This window comes from Monopterus albus, unplaced genomic scaffold (assembly GCF_001952655.1).
Source record: "Monopterus albus unplaced genomic scaffold, M_albus_1.0 scaffold18.1, whole genome shotgun sequence".
Lineage (NCBI taxonomy): Eukaryota > Metazoa > Chordata > Actinopteri > Synbranchiformes > Synbranchidae > Monopterus > Monopterus albus.
In genome coordinates this window covers 957,167-981,807 of record NW_018127898.1, presented here as the reverse complement: position 1 = coordinate 981,807, position 24,641 = coordinate 957,167, and the positions used below count along the sequence as shown (strand labels likewise).

The window sequence follows — 24,641 nt, the reverse complement described above, 5'->3', positions numbered from 1 at the left end:
TAATAAAGCTAAGTGCCCAATCTGTAGGGGACCTTGTTTTGCGAAGAAATGCGCCAAGAAAACAAATAACCCAAATATGATCAGCTCTGCAGTTGCAACTGTGTTTTCCTCCAGCAGAGGGCACTAGTGGGTCAGTGATGGCACAATGACTGATGGCAGCTCATTGCTTACGGTAGCTATGGAGCAGCAATTAACTCTGTTCCAGAAATATCACAACTTGTATGAAAACATCTCGCCATGGTTTGTGGTTGGGCAACATTTGATGAGATCTTGACATTTTTGCATGTACCGTAGACTTTTACATTAAATAGGACTCATATGGCTTATAGTTCTGCAGTCTATAAGGATTATTTAGAAATGCATAACTTTAATTGGACGTATGACCAATTTCATACATTTGTATGAATTAATTTTATGGAAAAATCTATAAACAAAGAATGTAGACCGACCTGCTGATGCATAATTAAACAACCTTTTGATTTATTTACCAGTTACTTTACATTTTGCCTAAATAATTGCATATCGCCGAAACCTCAATGGTGAAGGATGGAGCTCTCTGTTTGTAGAGCAAAGGCATATTATAATGACTTATCTGGTTCATATGGAGACTTTAACGCGCTGTTTAAAGAGCCCTGCTGGGGAAAGCTCGTGCAACATCTAAATACTCTGCATGTGACCATCTGGTAGGCCCACACCATGATCCATCGTCAGTGATCTTTTGTTAAAATGCACCGTAAATATTAGGATGCGTGTGGTTTATGAGATGTTGTGGGGAATTCGAGAGGAATCCGTGCGGCTTTTCTCAATTTACACCGTTAAAACAACAGGCGCAGGGAGCCACAGTTTATACCATTATCACAATAAGCTAATTGGGCAATATCTCTAATGTGAGACATTGTTTGTGCACTGTAAAAACATTTATACTCTCATAACCGTGCGCGCACCTCCCTTCGCTCTGTCCCTCTTGACTTGGTGACAGACCTAAAAGCCTTTTGTTGCAATCTTAGCCAATGGAGACGAATTACGACACCGGGCAGCTGAGATATATAAAGAGCCCCTTATTGACCGCAGTTGCACATTTTTCAGTGACACACCTCCATGGACTCAATTGCACAGAAGACCTTCAACAAAACAACCATTAGGGCTACGTGTTATGCTATGATGAAGGCTATGCATTCATCAGACAGATAATTTATTAACTTTCAATCAAAACAACCTGGAACGCACTTTTTATTTGCCGCAAAAGCTCCTGCTTCAAAACAAACAACTTTGGGGAGATCGTACTGGATTAGATGCATGTCATTGGTCCCCTGCTTTTTTGTCGGGTAAAGCAAGGAGCTGCGCACATCTGAGCACATCTGAGCGAGGGGATATTACGGGATAAAGGGAGTAAAAAGACAAGAAAAAGAAAAAATTGCATTGCCTGGTGTTTGCGCATCGTCATGCCGAGGTACAACTTCTTACTGTGCTTGACGGTGCTCATCTCCCTGGGACAGTCGGGGAGCGATGAGCCCAATCTTCTGCTGCCTCCTGCCAGCGAGACGCCCACGAATGCCGGACTGTCTCTGCTGGACGAAGACGCTGGTGCCCACGAGTGCTCCGCCTGTGTTTGGAGGGAGCAGAGCAAAGAGCTGAGACTGGAGACCATAAAGGCCCAGATCCTGAGCAAGCTGCGTCTGAAGCAGGCGCCCAATATCAGCCGGGAGGTGGTCAATCAGCTGCTGCCCAAGGCGCCTCCGCTCCAGCAGCTCCTGGACCACCACGACTTCCAGGGAGATGCGTCCTCCCAGGATGAGTTTATGGAGGAGGATGAGTACCACGCCACCACAGAGTCCGTCATCACCATGGCTTCTGAGCGTGAGTTATAGTTTACAACTCAACTATATTGTCTCCAAATGCATCATGTGCGTAATTGCGGAGCAGACCCAGGCCTGCTGAGTGGACAGCGGGCGCAGTCAAGTCACTAACCTAACTTAGATTTCCAGATTGAGACAGGGGTTCCATTCTGTGTGTTTGAAACGAACTCGTAAAATTAGACAAATGGCTCTGGTTGGTTGAAGGCCACGACTGTCAAAATAAGTGTTCCGTGTGGACCCAGCGTAGAAAGCCTCGTCGCTCTGAAACAGACACCACAGTGGCCTGATGAACTTTTGTTTTCATGGTGATGATGGTGATGATGGTGGAGGGCAAAGTCCTGTTGGAGCTGAGCGCCTACTATTTAGCTGCAGAACTCCTCAGTGCACCACCTGCTGTCATGTTGAAACTTTCCCCCTTTCATATCATGTTGGTGTTTAACAGACACTGAACGCGTGACAGACCCGTTTGAATGTCCCGTGCGATGTTAATTCTAATGCAGCATTTGGCTGGCAGTTGTGTCACTTGTATCTTGATTTGCATAAAAGCCCTGAATTCTGGAGTCATGATCACGTCGTGGGGCCCTCTGATTATTGCCCTCTAACAATTTGCTCGCCCTCTTATACTTTCCCATAAATCCACAGCTAAACCGCAGGCAGGCCCCTTGGAGACATTTTATAAAATTGCTGTTGAACCCTGGCAGCTGTGCTCTATCGGTCTTTTAAAGGAGGCTCTACCGGTTTCCCTGCTGTTCATCGCAGTGAGAAAAAGTGTGTCCAAAAAGCTGCTATTGTTCCCCTCATGCGGCGGCCCCCCTCGGCCGCACTTGCCTTTTAAATGCGAAGTTTATAGGCGCAGCTCGTTTTTTTCTCCACGAGCTGGCCTACACAAAGACAGAGAATCACTTAGGGTCGAGGGGAGTGTGTGACCTTTTCCTTGCGAATCGAGGGGTTCAACAACATTTACACACGTAATATATTCTGCACAAGGCGGATGAAACACACTCCAAAAAATCTGGGTTTTTTTACCCCAAGAGAGAACAAAGATATCTATCTATCTATCTATCTATCTATCTATCTATCTATCTATCTATCTATCCGTCTATCCGTCTATCCGTCTATCTATCAACCCTTTAATTTGTGTTTGAATGACCTGGTACAGACACTTTCTTCTGTCCTGACAGCTCACCTACCGCTGTGGTTACAGCAGAGGTAACTCCAAGCTCAAACATGGTCAGAATTTTTCTCCTTCTTTCATATTCCAACACTTTTTATTATTATTTGTTGTAAAAATCACTCGGGACCTTGTGTAATTCTTAAAAGATGTTTCCTCTGAGAGTTGTTGGTGCTCTCAGTGATCCTCTTCAAGTTTATCCTTAAGGAGATAAGCTGGAGTCTCGTATCTTACAGGTGGCTTATGGAGACATTGTAAAGGATTTGGATTAATCATTTGTCAACGGTTTGCTTCGCACAGCAGCTGTATAACTGCCTCTGTTTCTTGTATCTGTGCTCATAAACACACATACGGTGTGTACTGTGTGTGACACATGCTGACACTGAAGGTGTTTTGTAATCCAACTGTAAATACAGACAAGATGAAACTGCACCTTCACACACTCAGATGCACATTACAGTGGAAACAGTATCCTCAAATTATATTTTTGATTCCTTGTTTCTTTTCTTCCCATCCTCTGCATAAACACACACACACACATACATATATAAACTATGATGCAAAGAGATTTGATTCTCAAGCCAGAAACAGACCTTATGCATGATGCTGGCTAATTGCATATTTCTACCCCATGCAGCCAGAGGAGCTAATGACTGACATTACTGCTGGATCTGTCATGTTAGAGCACTTCCTTTCTGTTTTGTTTGTTTACCCCCCTCTCGCTTTCCTCTTGTTTTCTCTGGTACTCATGGAAGAGTTGAGAGAATGAGTGCATCTCTTTTGCCTGTGGCGCATTAGTGATCCCACAGGATTAAAAGTGTCTTTTTCTGTCTCTCTTATAGAGGGAGGACTTCAAACACTATTCCTATGCGCATCTCGAACCCAATCACCCTTTCACGGTTGTGCACGCTGCCTTTGATGGGCCATGTGGGTTCACACAATACATACTGAACTGGACCTGCGCCAGGGCTGCTTCTTAGTATTCACTCAAGGTGCGTGGGTGCCGCAGTAGGGGTTGAGAGGGTTCATGCTTCCTGGTCTCTAATTAGTATGAAATTTCATGGAAGTGTACAGCTATTTATATCATAGTGCAGCATTTTATATACAGTACTCCCCCCGTACAGTGCGTTGTGTTGGTAACCGCTTCACTCACTGCTCATGCATAAAAAGTGACTGTTTATGAGCATCTTATCAGGGTTATTTTCTAATGCAGCATTTAGAATGAGTGTTGATTTTTGCATTAACATATGAGCTGAACTGCTTGAGTTATGTTGATTTATGTGTGCCGTTGTCGTGAGCGTGCATACAAAGTGTATATTTTGGAGCTTGGTTTGTTGAACCTGAGAGCCTGAGGTGGGGTGAGGATTTGACCCCCACTCGTCTCCCGTTTGTTACCTGGCCAAGACCTTCCTCTGCCATCAGTGACCTTCTCCTCCCTTCTGTCTCTCGATTTATGTTTTGGTGCTACTAACCACACAACCGCTCTCTGACTGATAGAGAACCACGGAAAATACTTTTAAATAATTTTTCTCGAGAAGATCAGGAACAGCATTTCAGGAGACACAGTACCCCTGTAGACTATGATTACCGCTCTTGTGTTTATTTAATCATTAGTTTCAAGAAAGGTAATAGTTATTAGTGTACAGTATTCTTGATTTTTTGATTTGGCAAAACTTTTTTGGTGCGCTATGACAGTAGTTTTGAGATTGTCCAGTAACAGAGAATCCAGCAGAGAGCAGCACTGGCTTACCCTCCCTCCCAGTTTTTATTCCATGTTTAAAGTTTATTCCAAGGAGATGACATATCAGTGTGTCCAAAATGTCTTTACTGGGATTAATACCGAGGTTCAGACATAAAGAAGAGACGGTTTGAAACATTTCCAATGGCCACTCAGCTGCAGCCTCTCACTTTGTTCAACTATTTTATGTCTTGTCTGTCATGACGGTGTGTAGGATAACGTAAGGAAAAGATGTGCTGGTATTATTATGTAATCCTGTTCGGATCAAGCTCATTCACTTCAAGCACAAGCTTACACAACTCCTGAGTGCATAAAAATGGACTCATATAAAGGTATGAGTGTCCACATGCACACTGTGAAGGATGCTAACACACCCACACAGTCACAAACACACCCCAGAGAAAAGTTCTCCTATTGACAAAAAGGGTCACAGAGTTCACAGCTATGTGATATATTGGAAGAGGAGACTATTAACCTCATCGGGTCTTTTTCTTTGGCAGCAAAGACGAACCGGTAGTAACTTGAACACTTATCCCCCACCATGCACACACACACACATGCACTCATGCACTAGCCACTCCCACCAAAAACAAGTCTTTTATAGTGTTGACCCTATAAAAGGGTCATTTCCTGAAGGTGCAGGAGCCATAAAAATTAAGAGGCAGAGCGCTAAAAGGACAGAGCAGCAGAAGCCGGACAGTCTTCAACTCTCTGGCCAGTGTTTGCTAGAAGTTTGATGACTATGTGAGGTTTTTATAGATTTGATGATGACACCTGTTCTCTTCGTGCAGTTGTCCGCGTCAGTAGAGGGAAACTCTAGTGTATGGACACAGGGGCACGACTGCTTTGTTTAAAAAGGAGTGAAACCTTCACGAAAGAAAAGTCTATAGCGTAGAGGAGTGTAGAAATTGCACAACATGCTGTCAGCTTTATGACTAATAAAATTTCAAAGGGACCAGAGTCTATTAATACAGGGACAAAATTTCCCCAAGACCTCAGGAATCTCACTCCTTCCACCCTCCTTCCCCTGTTCCCACGCTTCCATGTAACAATCCCGGGAGCCGGTCTTTTTCTCTTGGTGTTTGAGGTTTTGTTGCTTTGGAATTTAATGCATCCTTTATCAAAATTACCAACACTGAGACGGTTGCAGAACAGCTAATTGTGTTAATGCTATTTTAAAGGCAGGGCTGGGCAAGTATGTTTTTGTCTCCTGCTTTCATCTGCTTGTTTGTATCCTCTGTCGAGCTCCTCGATGCTTCTTTACAGGAGAATGACTGCGTTAGGTACATCGCAGCTCATGCTGAAGGGTGGAGAGAAGAAGGCAGCGAGTCCACGGGGAGCAACAAACAGCACTATCCTAAAAGGACAGAAATCATGGAAGGGTTTTATAGGTACAATTACGAAGACCTGAAACAGATGTCACGTTTCACTAATAAAGGAAATAATTACTTCACACCAGTAATTAAGACCTGCGTACAGACATGAAGTGAGGAGGAGATGGAGGGGAGGGAGAGATAAAAACTGAGGTCGTTGAGGGGATTTTTGTTGATGGATGCGTTCAAGCTCTGTGTGGTCGTGTGTGCAAGGAGCTGCTGAGGATCCACAGTTTATGAAAGAGTCCATTAAATCTAAGAGGCGTTTAAGCAAAGGAAGTGCTGCATGGGCATAATGGTGGATCCCATGAGGGACCCACTGTGTTGGCAAGAAGCACAATTAACAGTGGACTACCTCATGATTAGCTACATGAAAATTTAATTAGCCTCTTTTCTGCAGCGTAGATGAGCAGCTTCTCACTGTATTTATCACCTGTGGTTGAGTTCCTGCCTGCTGTAGTCACACCAACCGAGGAAGTTCATTATGAAAATGCACAGTCAAAGTGATTTCTTTAATGTATAGCACAGATGGATAAAGAGAAGCTCAGGAAGGAAACAAAAGCTCAGCTCATGTAATGCAGAACTTCTCAAGGAAACAGTGTAGAAGAAATTGCTTCCCTGCGGAAGGTTTGACAAGATCTGGTCACACTCGGAAGAAAACTCTTGGCTGAAGTTCTGACAGGTTTGGGCGGCATCAGGGAAAAGGGCAGCAGCTGAGCGTGCTCACACAGAACTGTCCAGGGAGAAATGCTGCACATGTTTGAGCATATAAGGCGATGAAACGAATTAGTGGGCAACAACAACTCTGATCTGCTGCAGTTTGAGTACTTTCAGGTAGAGTGAGAATAAATACATCAGCAGCGATTCCTGTTCCAGTGTGTACTATAAATATATAGCTCTCTAAAACGTAAGACAAGGGTTTCATAATGATCATTTTACTACTGTGAACATCTCGTTAGAGAGGAACATGAACTCAGAGGTCACACTTTAGTAACAGCAACAAAATGTGTAGTAATGTAAGTTAGACAGTCGTAGGCAGACAGATTTGTAGCAATGAGTTCCGTCACAGAAGTAAATAAACCAACATTTTGCCATTCTGTTCAGATGAGACCACAACAGAAGAGCAGCAGTTTAAATGACAATCCCTCTACTAGACTTCTGAGATGAACAAACTAATTGAACAGCCAGTATTACGGTGATGACAGCGGACGTTTTGATATGATCTGAACTTTGCTTTGGTTTTCGCTACAGATTAAATTCACACTGTCACTGTTTTGCACTGTACAGATGTTGCTGCCGGGTTTGTGTGCCGAACTACTTGTGCTTGTTACATAAAGCAATTATAAATAAGTAAAAGACCCAAACTGATGAGACCCAGGTTTCTGTCATGCACAGTTTTGCGGATTTTCTTCTTAATTTGATCTATAGTGACTCGATGACCGGCAGCGCAGTGCAAGTTGATAATGAATGTTCAATATTTAAAGCTAATGAATAGATGAACGGTGTTAACCAGGAAAATAAGTACTAGCTGTTTAAAAAAATATAGTTTACATTATACAGTATATAGCACCTGCACAAGTGACCTCTGTCAAAGAACAGACTCGTTTTTTTCGAGGGTCCATAAAACCTATGTGAGTTAAAACACACAATGAGACTGGCCCATAGTGCATTTTGGGGAACTTTATTCAAAGGATCAGCAGGCAGGTGATGAAAATCCAGCCAAAGATATGTCTCGTATGTCAGCAGAGCTTTTCTAAATCACCCTGATATAAACAACGTTAAGCAGAGGTTTTACTTCAGCAGTTAATAAAACTAATTTGACATTTAAGTTAAGCCCAACGCAAGCAACAGTAACAGTTAATGTTCATTGTAGTTTGGCCTTTGGTTGTTTTAGTTTTTAAATTTCCTATTGTTGGAGTAATTCTGCCCCGCTGATTCCTGACCTTATAAAAGCAATGGACTGTGGGCATTTGAGTGGATTGGACCAGAATGATCTGTGGCTAACTAGAATAAATCAGCTGAACCTTGTCTTAAAGTTTTATCATGTGGTGTTACTGTGAATTACAGTAAAAAAAAAAAAAAAGAACCCAGTGACAACAGTGAATTCAGATGCCTTATGGTCACTTATACTGTGACTGAAGCCTGTCATTAGTCCAAAGCAGCGGCACTAAGAGCAAATCAGTCAAAGCCATCTTTCTGCCTTGTTGTGTTTAGATATATGCTCTTATAAAATAAAAAGTAACTGGATTTGACTTTTGAAAACAGGACAAAGTGTTTTCTTCTGACATTAATGTCATGCCTGCATGTGTGGATGCACACAAACACAAGCGGTGAGACCCCAGCATGCTTCCTGCTGTCCAGCTGTCCACCTTATTGCACTTCACTGCGTGCTTTTTTCACGCTCCGTCCCGGTCCTGCTGGAGCTGTCCCGCAGACATTCCCCTTATAATACACACCGATAAACCCTACACACAAAAAACAATGAGCTGTGAGTCTGTTTGCTGATGTCATTCAGTTTGGCACTTGTGCGTTGTTATGTTTTTTAGTGCGTTTGCATGTTTCCATGTGTGTGTGTTCACTGAGCTAGAACAGGGAGCATTAGGAGGTGTCTTTTGTTGCTCCTGGGGGGGCTACTGTGCTCAGTCCTAATAGGAGTCTTGTGCCTGCCATTGTCCCAGGGGAGGGCTTCTGAATAAGGGGGTCTAACTTCACACACACATGCACACACCCCCTCTCCATCCCCAGCTCGAGCCCGACCTCCCCCACCACCCTCTCCCTTCCCTTGGGACTGGCCGAGAGACAAAGAGGGAGTGGGGTTGGGGTGGGATGGGATGTTTGAGGGGGTGCACTGTGGCCCCTGTCTTATTAGAAGGGTCGTGAACGTGTCACGATGATTAATATGCCGAGGTGCGCGGGGATACCCTAGAGTCACATTCATTCAACACGAAGGCTCCCAAACACACACTCACCACAAAATGGTACATTTGCATTTCCCATTAAGAAAAGAAAATATAGATATATATATGCAAATGAAACTCCTATTTAGGTTTACACCATTATGCATTGGCCATTTAACAATAACAATAGATGACCATTTCTCTCTCTGCCGCATAGTAGTTGTGTTTTTGTTTTTTTCAAGTGACTGACACATGTATACAATGCGCACACAACTGCCTTTCAAGTGTTTGGATAAGAAGTTAACTTTAATGAAATCTTCTTTAAATGTGAGCTCAGTATAAGTGTGAAGTTTTAAACCTAAAACGTGGTTATGGTTAATTCAGAGAATTGTGCCAGATTATCTAGCATCATTCGCTGTAAAGCAATCGCATCATCCAGTTTACTTTTGTACTTGGCTGCTGGTTTTGACCTAACGATATGAAGAAGCTAAGCTGCAGATAAGCATGTTATGTATTATTTCCTGTTGTAATGATTGCGATTGCAGTAAGGCTGCATCAGGTTAGTTTTCTACTGGCAAAGTTCACCGGCTGGGGAAGCACAAGAAGCAGCGGCACAGAGATCAGAGGCTTCGAGAAAGCAGAACTCGCCACTCTTATCTCCTTTTTTCACGTGATGTGCAAATCAGAGATAAATAAATATCCATTTATTTAATAAAGATTCTACCATTTTTACCACATACAGTAATATAACATTTAGGCACCCTCTCTGGTAACATTCATTCTATAAGTATACTATTTCTTTATCTCTCCATCTGTTGTCAACAGTTCAACTGGCTCAGTTCTCCAGTTCCCCTCTGTAACATTACTGTGTGTGGTTATTAAAAGCATTTAAATTTCAAATGGCTGGCAGTTGCATTAAAACAGACAGATGGCACGGTGAATAAGCCCTTATATTCTACAGTATATCTCCCCTTATATGTTTGTATAAGAGGCTGTGGTACGCAGGTACCCAGGGAGTCCACCAGATGTTTGATAGGCTTACCTGCAGGCCTGCTGCGTGTTGGCAGTAAAATTCATGCGTTGCATATGCTGCAATGATACCACAGGGAAATAAGCTGCTGTAATAATCAAGTAGGCTGGAAACATGAGGAGGAAAATCAAACAAGCCTGTTTCCTTTGGAAAAACACAGCGTCTATATATTTCACTTGGTTTCTGCTTGTTTTTTAATGTAAAAGGAATGATCTTACTGTACAGGGACTACTCTCCATCTTCATCATCAGGTTGTCTGAAGAGAGAGGTTTTTTGCTCCTGACCACATTCCTGCCCTTTAGCATTATATAATTATTACTGAGTGTTCAAAATAAAACCATCCTGTAGATGCAATAGACATATGAGCATTTTGACACCAATGCAATATAACACCACCATAGTTAATTCATGTAGAGGGATCAAATGTCCCAAAGGTTTTTTGAACTTTACAAATCAGCCTTGCTCATTTTGCACAAATGGAGAGCTCTGCCAAGAAGTGAGCTTAAGTGTAATTAAGCGTCAAGCATTCACTTTCCATCATTTGCTTGCTATTTGCGCTTTTACAGGATCTAAAAAGGTACAAATTGATTTTACCTATCAATGTGGTCATTGTTTAGCATGACGTAGCTCATATGTTGTGCATGTGTGTTTAATAACCGGGGTCCTAATTGGATCACAGTTCACAGGTCCTGCTTCTCAGGTTACTTTTTCTCAAGAAGGTGTACTATTTCAGCTGTGCAGTGTTCGCTTGGTTGGTTTTTCCCCAAGAACTCCACAAAAGCAATGAAAACTGTTTAATATTAAAGAGCTGGTGTGTGTGTGTGTGTGCCAATCTACAGCGACTGCAAACTACAAAAAGTTGTAATCCTAAGTAAATCCCAGGCAAACTGCAGAACCATTAACTCCCAGTTTTGTGCTGATGAGCAAACACAACGCCACCCACATTAATTGCTGTGACCCACCAAAAGGAACATTGACATATTGTTTGTCCAGCGTGAGACACTGTATAATTTACACTCACTAATGACTGTGCTTGGAAATACAGGCTGAAGGACCACGTCTGTCTCCGGCTTGGCCCTTATTCAATGTTCGTCATGGACTCTTCTAATGGATAGTCCATCTGTACCTCAGTGAATTCATATCCCTCACTGCATACACATAATTAAATTACAGCACTTGTTTCGTATAAAATAACAGCCTGGTCCAGTGTTCCCCCTTGGTCAGCTGAGGTTTGATGAACAGTTCACTATTGTCTGGAGAATCTCCACCCTAATGAAAACAAAATCAAACTGGATGAATTAGCACTGCTGTGTCTCCAAAATTTCAAATGGTTTGGTGGTGAAAAGGTGTGCTGTGAAGAAAGACATATTAGCATTGCCATAGGGTTGACCTTGACCTTCAAACTCAATCTAGCTATTAGGGCTGCCCCTCCCCAGCACCCCTGAGATGTAAAGAGGCTGACAGTTTTGACCCCTGATCCCATTTCTTAACTATGCTGAGGTGCCAAATAACCTTTTGACTCAGGAAGCATTTGCAGGTTGCCTGGGTAACCTCAGATTTAGCAATGATTGACAGGTTGTTGTTTTTTTTTTGTATGCTTTTTTCTAAAAGGAGAAGCAACAACTCTCTTTTTAAGATAGGAGTAGAGAAGAGAATAGCAGGAGGTGATACAATATTTGCTCACATTTGGAGTTGTAACTTCCAGTATGTTCAAAGAAAACTGGCAGATAAAATATTCTATTGTACTCTGCCGGCACATTATTATGCCAGATAGATGCAGAATAAATTTCCCTTAATAATTGAACGCTTTACATGGAAATTAATGTATGAATGCAACGGATGGGTGTCATTATATCAGATGGAGGTCTATGTAAATGAACCATGTGCAGATTTGACATGTGGTGCAAATCACAGAAACACCAGAGCGCAGGATCATGACAGGAATAAATCTGCCTATCTTAGGAGATGCCTTGTGTTCTTTGACATAACCCTCAATCCACACCAGAGATATATTTATGGGTAGGGAGAGCCTCTAAAAAAACTTTGGATGTTTTAATTTTGCTACTTGTAATGTCATAGTAGGCCATTTCATTACGGCTGACCCAGGGGAATCTAAGGTTACCATCTGGCTGCTGGCCACCATTACTTATCCTTGTTTTAATATGCAAATGTATCTGTTTTTCCAACCATGCTGAAATCACAATTGTAACCTGACTTAATGGACCAAACAACAGGACAACCTTCATGCAGATATGGCAAAAATGAGCAGTCAGACTTAACAACTGGTTTGAATTATACTTTTTGTCTGTAAATTACACTCAAAGTATACGTAAATTATTGTAAAATCAGGACTGCAGCTAGAAAACAACCACATTTCATAATAGCAGTGGATTACTGCACACCACCCTCCTTAATACATTCATTGGATTTACATAAAAACATGTTACCACTTCTCAGCGGCATACACATCTGTGGTTGTCTTTGGCTTTAAAATCAATGTGCAACTTTTGTTAAGGTTCTGGGCCCAAAAAATTAAACATTAAGAAAAGTGCTGTGTGTACCTGCTTTTTGCTTTACTCCAGTTTGATGAGACACATGTAGCTTAAAACCTTTGCTGATGGATTATGTGCTAAATCAAAGACTTACAAGAATTATACCTGCCTTTACCACTCATCTTTGTTTCATGCAGAATATAGACATGTATTAGAGGATATTTTAGCATTTTAGTAATTAAACTTTTCTGTCTGCTGTTTGTGTGTTATTCAAATGTCTGAACTAATAATAGTAAGACAACTAAGAAATCTACTTTATACCTTTGGAACTTAGTTTTTTCTTCTTCTTCTTGAAACCCTTACTGCTCATCTGGTCCTCAGGAAGTGATGTGTTCAACTTTTCAGTGAGTGGTTTGTTTGGAGTTAGTTAACAGCTGGAGAGAGGACCTGACACATGTAGCAGTAATGTTTATCACCGAAGATGGAGGCAAAATAAAAATGTAAATTATGTAGATAAAATTCTATTTGGTACACAAATTGAAGCAAAAAGCATGTTGGTCCAAGAGGACTTTTAAATTATTTTGGGATAATTTTATGCCTTTATGTAATAGATGAAAGTAGAGAGATGTCTCAAAAGGCCCTAGGTCAAACATCAACCAGGACAAGTGAGTCAAGTGCAATGTCAAGTGTTGTACTGATGATTTTGATGATACATGTATACTATGGCATCTACTGTATAGTACAAATACAAATGTGACTGTCCTCTTTCCCACAGCGGAGCCGCTGGTGCAGGTGAACGGGAAGCCGAGCTGCTGCTTTTTCAAGTTCAGCCCCAAACTAATGTTCACTAAGGTGCTGAAGGCCCAGCTGTGGGTGTACCTGCGACCACTGCAGCAGACCTCCACCGTCTACCTGCAGATCCTCCGACTGAAGCCTGTCACGGAGCAAGGCAGTCGCCACATCCGTATCCGCTCCCTGAAGATAGAGCTCAACTCCAGGGTCGGCCACTGGCAAAGTATTGACTTTAAGCACGTTTTGCAGAACTGGTTCAAACAGCCCCACACCAACTGGGGGATTGATATCAACGCCTTTGATGAGAGCGGCAATGACCTGGCAGTTACCTCGCTGAGACCCGGGGAGGAAGGCCTGGTAAGGACCCTTAGACCTGTTTGTGAAGCAGAGAGGATTTACCTCCACCAACAGCTCTCATTTATGCAGTTGTCAGTTCATATCCCAGTCTACTAAGGGCAGTCAAAATCATGTTAATGGAAAACACACAATTAAAAATATATTGAAATATGTATTGATAACTGGTCAAAACTAATGTTGATGGGAAGAAAACAGCACATGCACAGTTTCCTCTCTCTGTTTGTCTTTACTGCCAAGTCTGAAAGATGTAAAATAGAAAGGTTTAGGTAAGTATTTGCAAAAAATGAACAACTAAAGCATTAAAATCAGATTGTAGTGTTAAGGTAAGACACAAAACCTGCTTCAGACAGTCCTGGGCCAACTGGGAAATCAAACGTGCAGTGAATACAGGTAACATCATGTTTATTATTGTTGTCAGAGGTTTATTATCATTACCTGTTGTGTCTAACTGCTGATACTGAAAATCAGTGAAGATACGAAGCACATTTAAAATGTACTAAATGAAAAAGCACCAATTAGACATGAGCTCCATAAAAAAGATAATATTATAACTATAGGCGAAGCCAAGCAGTGGCCAGGGGTGGCCACCCTCAGAATCTAAGGGTCAACATGTGATGCTATCATTTTTTTTAAATCTAACACAATGTGCCATTTGAGTACAAATTCAAAGAGCATTGAAGGGACTAGACTTGTAAGTCAAAATAGAGTCAAAATATGATGCTTGTCTGCATTAGCGCATAAAAAATGGAAAAAATTATGATAAATTGTTGCCTTAAATAGAACTAACATTTTTCTGGTACTTTTTAACTGATTTTCTTTTATATCTTGAACCTAGCATGATGTCACTTTCGACTTTTCGCGTTAGCGAATCATCACACTGACAATTCGCATGTCGACATTTGACACGTGTTTTATGTTGACTGCCCTTCCTGATGCAACCCTGACTCAAACCTGGGCCACAGTGGCGAGAGTGCTGTGCCTTAACCTTGAACACAACTTGATATTTGCATTAATTTCAGATTGTGTTGTTGTGAAATACTTGACATAATTCTCCTCGGTGGGAGGGGACCACTGTGCAGCAGCATTGTTCACCTTAAATAGAACTAACATTTTTCTGGTACTTTTTAACTGATTTTCTTTTATATCTTGAACCTAGCATGATGTCACTTTCGACTTTTCGCGTTAGCGAATCATCACACTGACAATTCGCATGTCGACATTTGACACGTGTTTTATGTTGACTGCCCTTCCTGATGCAACCCTGACTCAAACCTGGGCCACAGTGGCGAGAGTGCTGTGCCTTAACCTTGAACACAACTTGATATTTGCATTAATTTCAGATTGTGTTGTTGTGAAATACTTGACATAATTCTCCTCGGTGGGAGGGGACCACTGTGCAGCAGCATTGTTCATGGCCAGGAGTAAATAAGGAGCACAGCCAAATTTAGCTAAAGAAAACTGATTCTTAATGTGTGGTTTATTTTTTCACAGAACTAGGGTGTTACTTTACTTTTTACATGTATTTCAAATGTGCCACCACTCTGAGTCTGTGCCCCAGCCTGGCCACCCCACCCAAAATCTTCTAGATCTACCCCTGATTGTAGCATCGATCAGAAAATAGCAAACACTGATATATGTGTGTGTGCAACTAACTGCCATTATCACGTGACACTTCACAGCCACACTCCTGTGTAGGCACAAATGTATTCAGACACCTGCTGCTGAGAAGTGACATGTGGTGATCTAGACTTACATTACTGATGAAAAATGATTCTGATGTCACAGGTTCATCCCAAACCAGGTGTTAGTAACAGTCTGGACATTTCCATGATCAGAAACTGGCACTTTGAAACCTGTAAGCTTATTAGACAAGTGGTCTACTGAAAACCTTCAACCCCAGCTGCTGTTTTCATGCCCTTTTTTATAATTGCTTCAAGTGACTTTCAATGGTAGTTCACATGTAGTATAAGAACACCGGAGAGTGTGTTGTCTTAACTTTATTTACCACAAAGTTTGTTATGTATTTTCAGTTTTATTTTCCTTTTTTTGTGGCTTGCTCTTTTCTTTCTTTGAGGTCATAGATGAAAATATTACCTAAACTGCTATTCTACTGAAAATGAAGGCCGGATATATGTTTTTTTTGTTTGTTTGTTTTGTTTATTTGTTTGTTTTTTTGTTGTTTTTGGCAAAATATAAACAGACTCTCTTGTGGAAAATGTGAAAAACATTTATTTTAAGCGAGTTTGGGCACTTCTTTTAAGGATTTTCACCTCGGGCTGTGGACCATTTGGGCCTCAAACTCTGTGACAAAGATTTTTTTTAAACATCCACAAAAGATATTATCAAACTAGCCTGATGAATGCAGGTGTAGGGATGAGATCAAATTTTACTATCAAGGCAAAACCATTCGTGAAGCTTTAAAGTCCCGGCATTACTGTGACTGACAGTTACAGTACATATAACATCTATGTCAAATTACACAAGCCAGTCATCCCAGTTAAGCAACCCTAAATATTTACCAAGTGGTCATGTAGGTCAGATCTTCACAACACATATCAGAGGTCAGCTCTGGTGTCTTGGCCAATAAGTCGCTGCCCTCTGAGCACACAGCGGTGTGCAATATTATTCTTGAACCAAAAAAAAGGAAGAGATCAAAACACAGGCAAGTGTACAAAAATAAAACAAAACACAACAAGCAAAAAAGAGTTAGACCCTGCTTTTCTGTGATCCGCTGGGTCTTTTTTTTTCTACAACAAAAGCCCTAAAGGCCAAACTGTCATGGTCGCACACTACAGCCTTTCAGCTTATTTCCTCTTTTGAATGCGTCACAAAAAATGTGCTCAAGCCCAGCTGGGATCACTGTGGGGAGAGGAAGGCTTTGTAAAACAAACATCGTGAATTAAAATATTTGATCTGCTCGCATTGCCTAAAGGTCAAGGTTATGGTAACCGGCAGATGACCTACTGGATGGCTGATCAAACCAAGCATATAGAGTCAGCCATCAGTATTACAAATGTCTAGTTCCTCTCAATGGTCTTTGAATTTGTGCTCAAATGGCACATTGTGTTATATTTAAGAAATGACAAATATGTTTTTGTTAAATGTCCAATGAGTAGATGATGCAGCTTAAAGCTTTTTATTTGTCCATTTTGCTCTTTCGGACTCATCACATTGTCAACTAAGTTTTCTAAGTTTGGGGAAAACCTGGAAGCCAGTTGGGATTCATGCTAAGATAAATCATCATCAGTCCTCTTTATCATCTTTTTATAAACTGAAGTGTTGGTGGGCCCCAGATTAATTTCAGTAAACAAATTACCAGACCTGACTGAAAACACTGGAAAATTGAAAAATAAGGGGCTTCACAGAGGCTAATTCCAACAGAAGCAAATTCCAAAATTTTTGTATGGTAATTGTCATAGCTGTTCTGTCATAGCTTGATTTTATTAATGTTCCTGAAGTGAAAAAAGAAAAAAACAACTGGACAGTTTTAGCTATATTTTATTCTAAGCAAAACTTGTAATTTAAATAAAAAAATGGCCAGATTTCTGTCAAAGTTTTAAAGTTACTGCACAGGCTCCCAAGATTGTGCTGTCTGTGTTTGGTCAGATGTAAAAGGCCAAATAAGATAAGATAATTTTATGTCGTTTAGTCGGAGGATGTTTTGAGGCATAATCCCAGAGAGGTCTCCATCCTTGAGTTGAACCTATAGCTGTGTATCATCTGCATAACAGTGGAAGTTTATATTATGTTAATGTATCATATGGCCTAACATAAGCATATAAATCAAAAATGATAAGGGTCTCAGGACTGACCCTGTGGTGCACCGTGAGAGGGGAACCACAGATGAAGAGAATTCTCCAGTTGTGATAGAAAATGGCCTGTATCTAAGATATAAGCATATATGAGAGTGGTATTGATCTTCTTATCTAAAGCTGAAATTTACTACACATAAACATCTTTGCAAACCTATACAGTGAAGTGTGTTATGGGCAACTGTAGGTGGCAGAAGAGCTGAAACACACATCTAAAATTCAGTCATTTGTAGGGCAGGCCTGCAGTATGCATCATGTACCTAACAGAATATTTGGTATCATGTCTGCAAGCTTTCTCTATTTTTTCTTTCACAGTTTGGGCACACATTTCAGCATTGCAATGTCACAAGTAATCTTTCAACAGAGATTTGGAAACTAAATTCTTCTTCAGGGAACTGCCCATCTTATCATTGCCTGTTCTTCATACCATATGGTGGTAAATCCAGATTCTCTCATTTTTGTTTCTTGAATGTAATGGTTTGTTTGCACCATCACAGTGGTGAAATTGGTTTATGTTTCCTTATTTATTCTACATTTTCTTTACATTTTGATTTGCTAAATATGACACTGTTTCCTAGTGGACATTCTGTATATATTATGGCCCCGATACCTACAAATGTAAAGAAACATAGGTGGATATGTCCGATTAACACCTGTGTACACTAATGAATATATGGCCCGAAGAAACAACTCCAGCTTAACTCTCATACAGAAAGAAAATAACAGTGATGCTTTTAATTTAGGTGAACAGAATTATTGGAATACTTAATTAATTACTTGTCAAATAATCGTATTTTCCTTAACTGATATACATGGTGTTGCTTTTTTTCTCTTATAACCACCTCCCACCTATTTCTGTCTGTCCTGCCCCTCTCCCCCTGATTCCAGCAGCCATTTTTGGAAGTGAAGGTTCTTGAGACAACCAAACGTTCTCGGAGAAATCTCGGCCTCGACTGTGACGAACACTCCACCGAGTCTCGCTGCTGTCGCTACCCTCTGACTGTGGACTTCGAGGCATTCGGTTGGGACTGGATCATTGCCCCAAAACGCTACAAAGCCAACTACTGCTCAGGCCAGTGTGAGTACATGTTCATGCAGAAATACCCACATACCCACCTGGTACAGCACGCTAACCCCCGGGGCTCCGCAGGGCCCTGCTGTACCCCAACCAAAATGTCCCCTATTAACATGCTGTATTTCAATGACAAGCAGCAGATCATACATGGCAAGATCCCAGGGATGGTGGTGGATAGATGTGGTTGCTCTTAGGCTGCAGAGGGAGACACACACCTGTGTGATGCTGCCATTGCATCAAAACACCCAAAACCCTTATGGGGTTCTCCCTTGGCACCAGAACCCACTCGCCTGCACCAAGTTTCACTCTTGCTCAGCCACACAACCCCACTGGGTTTCCATTTTTTCAGTAACAAAATTGATTGTAAGTGTAAAAAAAAAATTATAAATGAAATATAACTCAAAAAGGACTGAATGATGGAATTACAGTACATTGTGAATGATTTAAAGAGGTTGTACTTGTTGAGCAGCTTCAGAAAATGCTAAATGAGACAAAACTAAGTCATAGAGTATGTGTTAGTTTTGTGTTTTTTTATTGGCATCTTTGTGAAATGTCCAGGTAAATGGATTAAGACACATGAGCATTTACCATATTTTAAAAGAAATACCAGTCCTATAGTGAATCTGGTAATACCTAATTTCACAGATACAACTATATACGGGTGAGATTTGATCCACAAGGGGGCATGAATTGTTATGCAATCCATCACTTTAACAAAAAGAGCTAAATCCATGCTAATGTGAGGAGGGTTTACCGTTATCCTGAATCTTGTTTACAGATGTTGTCAGAGATGTGCTTTAGAGTTATTGAGAAAATCCAAAACAAACTTATACCTATTATGTATAACACCCTAGTGTGACATTCTCAACCATTTCACAGTTATGTTGTAACTGTAAAACTCAAAAAGGTAAAGGACTATTTTAACTTCATCTTTCACCGTGGATGCATGAAGTTGGTATAGCTATTTCTGCCACTATACAACAGTAGAGTACACAGATTTAGGTTTGACTTGCACACTAGCAGAACTGTATAATATAGATGCACTCTGAAGTTATTTGGCACCGTCTAGGAGAGAAGGAGGAAAAGTCCTGTACAGTGACAAGAACCTGACAGTTTTTGTTTCTTCTGCATAACAATGGAAAGTCAGTTTTGTTTAAAACAGTGAATAAATGCACTGTTTCATAACTTGAAGAACCTGGGACTGAGCATGTAATCAAACACACAGTAAAATGCATTACCGGAAATAAAGCACACAAGGAGTGTCAGGAGAGTCAGATGCTCACTCTGCTATAACTCGAGTGGATTGTTGAGCTGAGAATAGCACAAGATCATTACACTATGATTACTGTATATTAACTAGAAGTTCACGGACTCATACTTATGGCAGTGTTTGTGTTAAAAATACAATGTCAAGCCAGTTCATTCACTTTTTCTCATTGCTACTTTCAGAAAAGATAAAATGCAAAATCCTTTAATTGCAGTACTGTGCTCATAAAAACTAGTTTTTGTAAATCACAACACACCACATAACATGCAAAAAAAAAAAATGAAGAGAATGTAACTCAACCACTGACTTTAGTTTAGAAAACCACATGTGATTGCATTTTGACATGCCCTCATCCACTTCAGCCTCAGCTGTATTATCATCATCATTATGGAGAAAATATTGTTAGTGCTTGAACACAGAGTAGATTAGTATGCTTGAAGTCTGTCTTTGTTTCCTGGATGTCAAAGCAAAGATATCCTTGTTGTAAACGAAAGCACTATGCTGTTGGATAAAGGAAGAGCCTTCTGACATTATATATAAATGTTATATGTATATATTAAAAAAAGGGGTACAAAACCTTTTTTGGGGCACTCTACCTTACCAACAATAAATTTTGCACTATGGGACGTTCATGGCGTGATGAGGTAAAGTGTTGTTTGTGTTTTACCAAGCACAAAAGAGCTTGTACAGTATAGGATTTAAAACAAGAAAAAAAAAGCATTCAAGCTTCTGGTGATAAACCATAAACCAGAAAGGTTATCACTTCTTTTTGATGCCATCACGCTTTCCTGACTTTAGTCTGAAGCGGGGTCCTGTCCATACACTCGCATACTTCTATCTAATCTGGACATACTGTACCAGTGGCCTGAAAGGCCTCCGTACCCAATTTGGGTGATAAGTGTCTCCATCAGTGAACATAGAATGCTTTAACTGGAGATGGCCTGCGCACCAACTTTAATCTGCTACCGTGTTAGAGACTACGTCCTTTTGACTCGAAAGATGTGTCGCTTGTCTTGCATAAACCTTTTTTGCCTTTGTGCGCATTTTAAGTGAAAACACTCATGTAAGAATGGGAGGAGTGTCCAGGGACTGTTAGCCAAAGTAGAGGACGACATGCTGTGTGCTGTAACTTTTTGTGATCGCAGGAATATGCTTGAACATTTCAAAGGGAGGAAACCAGATAGTTTAGGGGCAGTGGTGGGAAATAATTCAACTGGTCAATTGTCTATTTATTAATATTAATTACAATGCATTTTAAAGTCTGTCTACCTCACTTTAGTCTTCTAAAATCCTTGCTTTTTTAATTTGTCATTAAATTAACCTGTACAAACATTCAACCTTTAAGACCCAGCCCCCAAAAATGTAGATGAAAACCAGAGTCCCTTTGCTCTCAGGTTCAGATTGAGTTACTGACAGAGTAACTGATGCTAATGGCTCTGCTATTGTGGTCAAAAGAAATACTGAGCTGTGCCCACATCTATGGTTAAAGCTGTTGAAAAGTTGCATTTTGAATTTTGATGTTTGTATACTGGTATGTGTGAGAATGTTTTCATATAAATCTATGAGAGTAAGAAATCTCTATGTAAATACCTACCCAAATATTAACATTTATGAAGTTTTGGACAGGTTCACCGCTTCTCATGTTTTTCTCACTTTCCCCCTTCATCCCTTTGTTCTTTGTGTAATTAAAAAAAATCACCCCAAGTTTGTAGTTGTGCATATGAATAACTGTTCAATTGTTATTTTGGACTTTTGTTGTTTATTTACTGCCATTTTTTATTTGTACAATAAATCATTTATTTAGCTTATTGGATTTTTTGCTTATTTCTTGTAAAGCAGCACTCCTGAACTGCACTGAACAAAAAATAGAAAATGCCAGTTTGCAGTATAACAGTAGCCGCAGCAGCAGCAGAGATGTATACATTCAACGAATAGTAATGTCAGTTAGTCAGTAATCGATCTAGATCTTTCTAACATTACAGTACGTTTGGTCAGTGTTACAGGCATATCATATTTTTAAATTCAAATTGTACATCCCAGTAAGTTTTACCAGCTCATCCTAAACTTAGCTTAGTTATAGTGAGTATTTACATAGTGGATACTTAAGCATCATTCACTTAAAGTAGTTGTAGCCTATACTAAATATTTACACCCAGTAATTGCCAGATATGCTAAGAGCTGTTGTTTATCTGCTACAGTGGACAGAATAAAGGCCAGGCACTGTCTAAACAGAGGCTCTCCCACTGGGTGGTGGGAAGCAGGTTAGTGGCCTGTAAACCTGCCTCTGTGGAGCTCATATGTCATCCCAGCAGGAGCATGCCCACGTTCTGGGTGGCAATGAGAGGGGTACCGTGACTGAAGACCTGTGCAGCAGCATCCTGGGGGGCACCAGGCACTTTTTCTAGGTATTATCACCTCATTCAGGCGTCCAGGTCCACAATGGCATCAACTATTCTTCATCTGGCTTCCAAGGTAAATCATCCATTGTTCATTCATGAGTCAACAGAAAATATAGTTACCTTTGTAACTTCTGTTGAATTTTTTGAATAGCTTCACCCTCTAAAATTGTTATTGGTGTGGTAGTAAAGTTTACATAACTAAATAGCTGATTGCTTTTGAATGGATGCAAAGCAAACAATGTACTCATTGCTATAGTCTTTATTTGCTAGGACATTTCTTAAAGTTTAAATGGTACAACATGATTTATTAAGTCATGAGTTTGTAAACTTTAGACTGCTGAAATTCACAAATAGAAATAAGAATAAAATAAATACAGAGGCATAACTCCAGTGACGTCAGCACAGCTGTGTCCCACACCTTGAGAACCACCCAGACACACTCACATTGTTACTTACCTTCCCTTGGTGGCATCCTAGTTCGTGAATAACAAGCAGCAGAGGTCGCAGAAAGCAGATTCATCGCAAGGCTAATTGGTGAAAAAAAGCATTAAGAGGACAAAGGTTTATGCTGGGGTTTGGAATGCCATTATTTGGATTTCATATCTAGCCTGACCCCATTAATATGCTACCTGATAGGGCGGCCTCTCATCAGAGAATCAATAGGGGATAAATGAGAATGAGAACGAAGCTCTTTTTGGGTACAAACACAAAGACCACCCAGTACAAGCTTGAGCAGGCTGTTGCCAGCAGTGACATAAACCTTTTGACAAATCCTCACTTGACATAAACAAACATTCACACAGTCCCCTGGCCCTCAAGTTCATCAATGTGCCATGCACATCATCAGTCATACCCACCCTACAAAGACAAGGGAGGACATTGATGGATGTTTTTATTGTTTTGCCACATAAGAAGTAGTTGTACAAGCTGGACATGAAGTGTTGGAAACTGAATGCTGCACTCAAAGCCTTAAGACCACTAACATGATGAACTCTGACCCAGCTTCATGGAATAAAGGCTAAACTATGCCATGGAAGCACTTGTGGAAAGTTAAAACAAAACAACAACAAAAAGGTACAGTACAATGGGAATATTGAACATGTTACAAAGCCCTCATGAAAGGGTGCTGGGGGCTGCCAGGGTTTAGGAGAAGCTTTATGGCAATTATAGCCATAAAGTTAAGAAAGAAGGTGACTTGGGGTCAACTCTCAATAGGTTAAATTGCTGGACACAGTCATCAGTAACACCTTTTTGTCTGGCTCAGTGACTGGCCAGTGTTTAGTGAGGGGAACTGTTCAGGAAAGATCACACACACACACACACACACTCTTATGGAGTGGAAGAATCTCACATGACAGTAGGATAAACTATGTCGACGCAGCTGAACAATCTTCACTGTAAGGTGGAGTTGTACTGATCATGAATGACTTTATTTACATGATGTGAGTATTTTTGTGAGATATAATCCATAAATCATCCACTCTGAGTGGATTAACATTTATATTTGGGATAAATTTATATAACAGAAATGGCTTCATAGTTGGAATGTTTGCATCAATGTGCGTGCACTGTCTCACAGTAGTTCTGAAAAGTTTATATAGTGTTGAGAAGTTAACTATTATGTCATTATTATTATACAACATATTACATTATAGAAAAGCACCATAAACTCTGATTCATATCTTTAATATCGGGTTTGAACTTTCACTTATGTTTCAGTCCACTGATGTTGTCATCTTCGTATTTTAATACAATTCTTCATTATGTGTATTTTTTACCTTTGACGTCCCAGAGAGGAACATCAGTGTTGTTATAGCAGTGGCATAAGAAGTGCTGTTAAATGTAGTAATGGTAAGTCATATTATTAGTTGTATTGTACTAATTGCTGTTATAGTATTTTTTTCAATAAACTTTAGCAAGACGACTTCAGCACAGTGGAGGAAATACGACAGATATCTTTCCTCAAGAGTCAGAAAAAGATTATACCTTAGGGGGGAAGTGGTTATGTAACATTTTATTGTGAACTTTAGAACTGAAGACTGAAATAAAGGGATACAAAGTAAACTGAGAAGTGAGTGAAAAGCCACAGTCTGCTGAAGCTGTCCTAGGTGTCTACACTTGCATCTTGCTACTTTGTGCTGTCACGTAGTTGTTGCTTTTAATTTACATTTAATGTTTTAATCAAATTTGCATTTTAATGTTTTATCTATTTGTTTGCATTGTGTGAAACACTTTGAATTGCCTCTGTGTATGAAATGTGCCAAATAAATAAACTTACCTTTCCTAGAAAAATGATGTATTCTCACAGTGGCACAACAGATAAATTTAAAAAAACATCTCACAGCTGAAATCAACATATGGGTCCACTTTCATTTAATTGTT

At 40.4% G+C, this 24,641-nt stretch overlaps 1 protein-coding gene across 3 annotated transcripts; it reads left to right on the top strand.

Annotated features, from left to right (window-relative positions):
* The first annotated feature begins 718 nt into the window (after positions 1 to 718).
* LOC109956050 (growth/differentiation factor 11) lies at positions 719 to 21,639 on the top strand. 3 transcript variants are annotated; one of them, XM_020592851.1, is made up of 4 exons: positions 719 to 1,857; positions 13,333 to 13,706; positions 18,407 to 18,596; positions 18,731 to 21,639. In XM_020592851.1, exons 1-4 carry the CDS (start codon positions 1,443 to 1,445, stop codon positions 18,769 to 18,771), a joined length of 1,020 nt encoding a protein of 339 aa, XP_020448507.1. In that variant the 5' UTR covers positions 719 to 1,442; the 3' UTR covers positions 18,772 to 21,639. The 3 variants fall into 3 exon arrangements, with proteins under 3 accessions (XP_020448507.1, XP_020448506.1, XP_020448505.1); XM_020592850.1 differs by having other exon boundaries at positions 727 to 1,857; positions 18,410 to 21,639; XM_020592849.1 differs by having other exon boundaries at positions 727 to 1,857; positions 18,407 to 21,639.
* Positions 21,640 to 24,641: the final 3,002 nt, after the last annotated feature.